The sequence below is a fragment of the Phaseolus vulgaris genome, chromosome 9 (genome assembly GCF_051622355.1).
Source record: "Phaseolus vulgaris cultivar YP4 chromosome 9, ASM5162235v1, whole genome shotgun sequence".
Lineage (NCBI taxonomy): Eukaryota > Viridiplantae > Streptophyta > Magnoliopsida > Fabales > Fabaceae > Phaseolus > Phaseolus vulgaris.
Window position 1 is genome coordinate 4,520,546 of NC_143506.1, and position 8,138 is coordinate 4,528,683.

The 8,138-nt window shown below is 42.1% G+C and overlaps 1 protein-coding gene across 1 annotated transcript; it reads left to right on the plus strand.

Annotated features, from left to right (window-relative positions):
* Nucleotides 1–2,397: 2,397 nt before the first annotated feature.
* LOC137820634 (uncharacterized) lies at nucleotides 2,398–7,830 on the plus strand. Its single transcript, XM_068624807.2, has one exon. It carries the CDS (start codon nucleotides 2,398–2,400, stop codon nucleotides 7,828–7,830), a length of 5,433 nt encoding a protein of 1,810 aa, XP_068480908.2.
* The last annotated feature ends 308 nt before the right edge of the window (nucleotides 7,831–8,138 follow it).

The window sequence follows — 8,138 nt, forward strand, 5'->3', positions numbered from 1 at the left end:
ATAATTGTGACTTATAACAATTATAAATTATTGATATTTAAGTCACAATTTTTTGTCTTAAAAATTATATTAAAATAAGTATTGTTTAAAATAATAAAAATATAATATCTTCTCAATTATAACAATGAAAAAACAATACTTTATATAATTTTTTTTAAATAATAGTGGTAATAATAATGACAATAATTATATCATAAATAATAATATAATAAATAAGTTTGACTATTTAGTAGTTATAGATTTTATTTCTACTTACAAGACTTAACTTACTATTTAATTTTTATGAAGGAGGAGGAGTCGTCGTGTCACTTATTCTTTGTTTGCAAGTTTGCTTGGCGTATTTGGTGTCTATGCTTTGAGTGACTTGGTGTGTCGTTTGTATTTCACAAGGACTCTAAGTCAAACTTTGCACAATTAAGGAGGAGTCAGGCTTCTGTTTCGATTGACGACGTTTGGGGTACAATTTGGGTTGGCGAAATCTGGAATCTTAGGAACTCGGTCATCTTTAATAGCAGAGTGGCAGATGTGTCTGAAGTGTTCGCTTCGGTGCAAGTTAAGGTATGGTCTTGGATTCATGCAAAGTCTCGTTCTGCATATTTCCTGTATTCTAGTTGGGTATTAAATCCTATGACTTGTATGAGGTTGATTCGTTAAGGTTGGGTTTGCTAAGTTGGTAGGTAGGTGATCTAATAGGAGTTTATTGTCATGTATTTATGTATAAGGGTTGGATCACCCCTAAAATTGTTCCTATTTTTTTTTATTGTCAATAAAAAAAACTATTTAATTTTTATCTCTATTTTATTACATGATTTAACGTAATATTTTTTTCTTACTCACAATAAATAAATTTCATACGATTACCTACATTTCAAAAATTTATAACAGTAATAAATTAAAAAAAATGCAAAATATATTAATAAACAATATTTTCATTCTTTTTACTAATTAAAAAAATTGTCATTTTTTTGTTGATTTTTTATTTTTTATTTTTTTATAATTATTTTCATGTGGAAGTGATTTTGTGAAATCCATTAAACCAATTAACTTTTTTTGCTAAATTTCAATCATTAGAGCAAGGGCTCGTCCTTAAACTAGGAAACTATCAATTATGAAACTATTATTGTATCATAACTCAAATAATCAAATGCACCACGATTCAATTAAAAAATAAACCAAATACATTACAAACATCATACTTATTCATCACCTGCACGACTCCTACATAAGTTGAATTTTCAAATCAACTTTAGTGATGTAGGAGAAACAGATTTTTTTCAAAATCCAAATTTTTTTCGAAACTTGAAATTGTTTAGTAGATCCACGACTTCAATTAATTAATTTCTAAACTTATCAAACTCAAAAAATTTATAATAATAATAATCAAATCATTCTTTTCTTTAACTATTTCTTTTTCGTATACATGAAGTCATACTGATTCAAAATAATTCATTAAATAAAATCGTTTTCTATACCCACAATTTACCAATATACGTAATAAAAAAAGAAATTACCCATATCCCTAATAACAAAAACCAATTGTACCATTAATATAAATTTTCCCACATACTTAATAACCTCCATTTTGCACTTCAAATTTTTTTAGTTGAAATGACATAACAATTCACCCAAACTAAGATCCCCATTTATATTGTTATATGTTCCATTCTTAATAGTACCTTCCAATACCATTATGATACAATTGTTGGACATCAGCACCCTATGAGATGAGTGATAGCTATTCCTTACGTTGTCTTTGTGAAAATTCTAAAATTGTCATTGTACCGGTCGGCACCGGACGACCGCAGCATTCTCATGGTAAAATTATTACAAAAACCCCTGCGTCTTATACGACTCTTCGTCCTTCCATGACCTCGAGCCTGGACCACCGAATGGTTTATGTCGAATAAATCTAATTTAATCCAGAACGTGGTTACACGTGTAGAAAAGAGCAGTTATAACAACCATTGACGAAGTAAAAACACGTTCTCTAGACCACTCCCCTGGTTTTCAGGAAACCACCAGGCACGACCCAAAGACCACTAAGCATGTCTCTAACCATCAACTGATTGGCCCACATGGCCAAGGCCCAGGTCAATCTACTAAAGGGACTTCTGAAAAGGGGGAAAAGGTACGTTTTCCATACTATCAGAGAATTCTCACTTGAGCACCATTGCTGACTTGAGCGTCGGAGTGCAATCGCAGGTACCCCCGCCGACCGACCGAAGCACGCGAAGAGAAACAAGACTTGAAGAATAGGACAACCCAGAGGGAAGAAGACACCTTGTATCGACGTGGATCAACATTACTCAGTCCCCAATATCCATACAGGTACAATTGGCGCCCACCGTGGGGCCGAGTAATCATTATTTCCAGACCCAAAGATCCCAACGCTTGAAGATGGGCTCAACGGCAAACAACAACAACAATGATATCTCTGAAGAGCATAGGACCATACTACAAACCCTCCAGATTCAGATGCAGGAGTTACTTCAAAAAGGAGTCATCGATCAACTTCGCCAGGATGAAGAAAGGAAAAGACGAGAAGAAGAGCGTCAACAACACGCAGAGGAGATAGCACAATTGAAAGAACAGAACAAGAGATTGTTGGATAGACTTGAGCAATCTGAACGCGAAGGGCATTCACGTGCACCTTCTCCATCACCGTTCCAATCAGGAACAAGAACAATAGCCCAGGCTACACCTCACACGTCACTCGTTCAACACACCCGTCAGAGTGTGAAGCCAGTAACCCCAAATGAGGTAGCAAACCCAAAAGGCCATCCGTTCACTGATGACATCATAGCCACTCCTCTCCCTGACAAGTGGAGGGGCCTAACGATAAACCTTTACGACGGTTCCACAGACCCAGACGAACATCTGAATATATTTAGAACTCAAATGACCCTTTACACGACCGACCGAACGGTATGGTGTAAAATCTTCCCCACCTCTCTCAGGGAAGGCCCCCTTGGATGGTTTTCGGACCTTCCACCCAATTCCATTGCAAGCTTCGACGCTTTGGAATTGAAGTTCACCACGCAATACGCCACAAGTAGACCTCATCGGACATCCTCCATGTCTCTTCTACATGTCAAACAAGAAAGGGGAGAATCATTGAGAACATTCATGAACAGATTTAGCAAAGTGTGTATGAACATTCGTAATCTTAATCCAGAAATAGCCATGCACCATTTGGTCTCGGCCATACTACCAGGAAGGTTCACTGAAAGCCTTATCAAACGACCTCCGTGCAATATGGATGAATTAAGAACAAGAGCAACAAAGTTCATGCAGATAGAAGAACATATTGACTATCATCGAAAAACTTATGCTGAGAACACGGACAAGAGCAAAGAAATTCGTCCCCCCACAATACCGACCGACCGAGAACGACATCGCCCCAATAGGGGACCCCGTTTCCATAACTACACTCCCTTGATTGTACCAAGGGGTAAGGTTCTCGACGAAGCACTGCAGATTGAATTGATTCCGACGTTGAGGCCATCACAAAACCCTCCCAATGCCGACACCAGTAAACGTTGCCAATACCATCGTAACTATGGCCACACGACCGAAGGATGGCAAGCACTGAAAGATAAAATTGAAGAGCTCGTCCAGGCCGGCCATCTGCGCAAGTTCGTGAAAACCACCATCACGGCACCCAGGTCACCCCAGCGTGATCATGATCCCCGCGAACGTTCGGGACGAAGAGACGACCGAACCCGTGACAACCACTATCGTTCAAGCAGAAGAAAAAGAAGCGAAAGTCCGATCAGACGAACGAGGCCTAAAAGCGAAAGCCCTGAACGTAGAAGTCGAACTAAACAAAAAGTTCGCACAGTCATCAATACAATCGCTGGACCGGTGTCGCTCGGTCAGCCCCCTCAAGAAATTAATTACATTGCAGGTGGCTTTGCGGGTGGAGGATGCTCTAATTCAGCCAGGAAAAAACATTTGAGAGCAATTCAATCCGTTCATTCGACTCCCACACAACGCCGACCGCATATACCACCAATCACTTTCACTGACGAAGACTTCACAGCAATCGATCCATCTCAAGATGACCCCATGGTAATAACTGTGGAGATAGATAAATTTGCAATTGCAAAAGTTTTGGTAGATCAGGGTAGCTCGGTCGACATCCTATATTGGGAAACGTTTAAGAAGATGAAGATTCCAGAAGCAGAGATACAACCCTACAACGAGCAGATAGTTGGTTTCTCAGGGGAAAGAGTGGATACGAAAGGATTTATCGATCTATACACCACGTTCGGGGATGATTACCTCAGCAAGACCATCAACATACGATATCTACTCGTTAATGCCAATACATCGTACAATATTTTGCTCGGTCGACCATCTATCAACAGATTGAAAGCCATTGTCTCAACTCCTCATTTAGCTATGAAGTTCCCCTCGGTCAATGGAGATATAGCAACCGTGCATGTAGACCAGAAGACAGCACGAGAGTGTTATGTAGCTAGCCTGAAGGTGGAGCCGACCCGAAGGCTTTATACCACGTCAGCCGAACGGACCACAGAGCGAAGAGGTCGGTCAACAGAAAGACGCTCCAGAGGAAGAGAATCTAGAAGACACTTGGTCGCTTTAGTCGATCTAGATCCTCGACTGGATGATCCCCGAATGGAAGCAGGAGAAGATCTTCAACCCATATTCCTTCGGGACAAAGACCGGAAAACATACATGGGAACATCCCTCAAACCAGACGACCGAGAGACGATCGGTAAAACATTAACAAAGAACGCTGATCTTTTCGCCTGGACGGCCGCAGACATGCCAGGGGTAAAATCAGATGTGATTACCCATCGATTGTCTATTTATACAGAGGCCAGGCCGATCGCTCAAAAGAAAAGGAAACTAGGTGAAGAACGGCGCAAAGCCGCACGAGAAGAAACCGACAAGCTAATCCAAGCTGGTTTTATTCAAAAGGCCCACTATACGACATGGCTAGCCAATGTAGTGATGGTAAAAAAGACGAATGGAAAATGGAGAATGTGCGTAGACTACACAGACCTTAACAAGGCGTGCCCAAAGGACTCGTATCCTCTACCTACTATCGACCGGCTGGTCGACGGTGCAGCCGGTCATCAAATCTTAAGTTTCCTTGATGCTTATTCAGGTTACAATCAAATACAAATGTACCACCGTGATCGAGAAAAAACCGCGTTTAGAACAGATTCTGATAATTTCTTCTATGAAGTCATGCCGTTCGGCCTCAAGAATGCAGGAGCCACATACCAGCGACTCATGGATCACGTATTCCACGACATGATCGGTCGGAATGTAGAAGTATACGTTGACGACATCGTCGTCAAATCAGACTCTTGCGAACAACATGTTTCTGACTTAAAAGAGGTTTTTCAAGCCTTGCGTCAATACCGCATGCGTTTAAACCCGGAGAAGTGCGCGTTCGGCGTAGAAGGGGGGAAGTTCTTAGGCTTCATGCTCACACATCGGGGTATAGAGGCTAATCCAGAAAAATGCAAGGCAATCACCGAAATGCGAAGTCCCAACGGACTCAAAGAGATCCAGAGACTAGTCGGCCGTCTCACTTCGTTGTCTCGATTCGTACCCAAGCTTGCCGAACGAACGAGACCCATCATAAAACTTCTGAAGAAGACAAGTAAATTTGAATGGACAGATGAATGTGAACAAAATTTCCAACAGTTAAAAGCATTTCTGGCATCTCCACCGGTCATCCAGAAACCGAACGCACGGGAACCCATTGTGGTCTACCTCGCCGTCTCCAATGAAGCGGTGAGTTCCGCTCTGGTACAAGAAATTGAAGCGGAAGAACGACCAGTATATTTTGTAAGTCGAGTCTTACATGACGCAGAAACCCGGTACCAAATGGTCGAAAAAGTTGCCTTCGCTTTGGTCATTACCGCACGACGGATGCGGATGTATTTCCAAAATCACAAGGTCATTGTTAGGACTAACTATCCCATTATGAAGATTCTCACCAAACCTGACCTCGCCGGACGAATGATAGGTTGGGCAGTCGAACTGTCAGAATTCCACATCGAATACCAACCCAGGGGAGCCATCAAGTCCCAAGCCCTCGCCGACTTCACAGCAGAACTCACTCCCTATCCGACCGAACGGACTCCCCGATGGACACTATACGTAGATGGGTCATCTAACAGTCGTTCGTCCGGAGCAGGAGTTGTACTTGAAGGACCAGGGGAGATTGTTGTCGAACAAGCCATGAAATTTGAATTTAAAACTTCCAATAATCAAGCCGAATACGAAGCTATAATCGCAGGTTTGCATCTGGCGATTGAATTGGAGATAACAAATATAACTTGTAAAAGCGACTCCCGTCTAGTCGTCGGACAACTTACAGGGGAGTATGAGGTAAGAGAAACATTACTCCAACAGTATTTTCATTTCGTAAAAAATCTTCTAAACAGGTTCAAAGAAATCTCCTTCCAACACGTACGGAGGGAAAATAATACTAGGGCGGACGCTCTATCGAGATTGGCTACCCTAAAAAAGAAAGGCGTCCACCGGTCGGCCATACACGTGACCCTGGCTAAACCAAGTGTTGGTACCGAAGAATGCATGGCGACTGACACCCAACCTAACTGGATGACTCCCATAAAACAATATCTTACCGATGGTGTATGCGATCCACATTTGGAGAAAACGATGAAGTTACAAGCCGCCCGATACATACTGATTGGCGAAGATCTTTACAGGAGAGGGTATTCCCGTCCCCTCCTAAAATGCCTTGGTCCAGAACAAGTCACTTATGTAATGACCGAGTTACACGAAGGGATATGCGGAACCCATTCAGGAGCGCGGACTATGTCCGCCAAAATTCTAAGAGCAGGATACTACTGGCCGACCTTACAGGGAGACTGCACTGAATACGTTCAAAAGTGCGTGAAATGTCAAGAGTTCGGCACCTTATTGCACCAAAAACCAGAACACTTGCACTACATCCTATCCCCTTGGCCGTTCGTGAAATGGGGAATGGATATTATCGGACCTTTCACACCCGGAAAAGGGCAATGCAAGTTCCTACTGGTGGGTATAGATTACTTTACCAAATGGATTGAGGCTGAACCACTAACAGCCATCACCGCCCGGAACGTACAAAGCTTTGTGTGGAAAAACATTGTCTGCAGGTTCGGCCTACCTCAGATCATTATCACAGACAACGGTCGACAGTTCACCGACCGTGGGCTAGTTGAATTCTATGAGAAACTTCACATCAAACATATAACGAGTTCGGTCGAACACCCTCAAACCAACGGTCAGGCGGAAGCCGCCAACAAAGTTATTCTCAATGAGTTAAAGAAGAGACTTGGCCCGTCCAAGGGAAATTGGACTGAAGAATTGTTAGAGGTTCTGTGGGCTTATCGTTGTACTCCCCAGTCAACAACTCAAGAAACACCTTATAGCCTGACGTACGGCACAGAAGCCATGATTCCGGTCGAAATCGGCGAGCCTTCACTACGCCGACAGACGTTAGACCTAGACTTAAACAAGGAAAGTCTACTAGTCGGCCTCGACCTCATCAATGAATTAAGGGGCAAATGCAAGATAAGGGAAGAAGCATGCAAGATACGAGCAGCACGAAGGTACAACTCCAAAGTGAAGCCACGAAGCTATCAGAAAGGAGATCTAGTTTGGCGCATGCGCAGCGACGCCCGGAAGGATGGAGGAAAGTTTTCAAGCAATTGGGAAGGTCCGTTCCGCATCTCCGACACAGCAACAGGAGGAGCTTATTACTTAGAATATTTGTCAGGAAAATCTGTACCGAGAACGTGGAATGCCACGCATCTCAAATTCTATTACAGTTGATGAATAAACTTAGTGCACTCTTTCCTCGCTCGGTAGTTTTATCCCTAAGCAGGGTTTTCTACCGAGAAGGTTTTAACGAGGCACTTTAAATCACCAATCTTGGTCAGAAATTCAATTAATTCACCGTTCATTCGGTCGGAATACATAACGAAAGTTATCCGAATCATAACTTAAACGTTATTCACCAATCTTGGTCAGAAATTCAATTAATTCACCGTTCATTCGGTCGGAATACATAACGAAAGTTATCCGAATCATAACTTAAACGTTATTCACCAATCTTGGTCAGAAATTCAATTAATTCACCG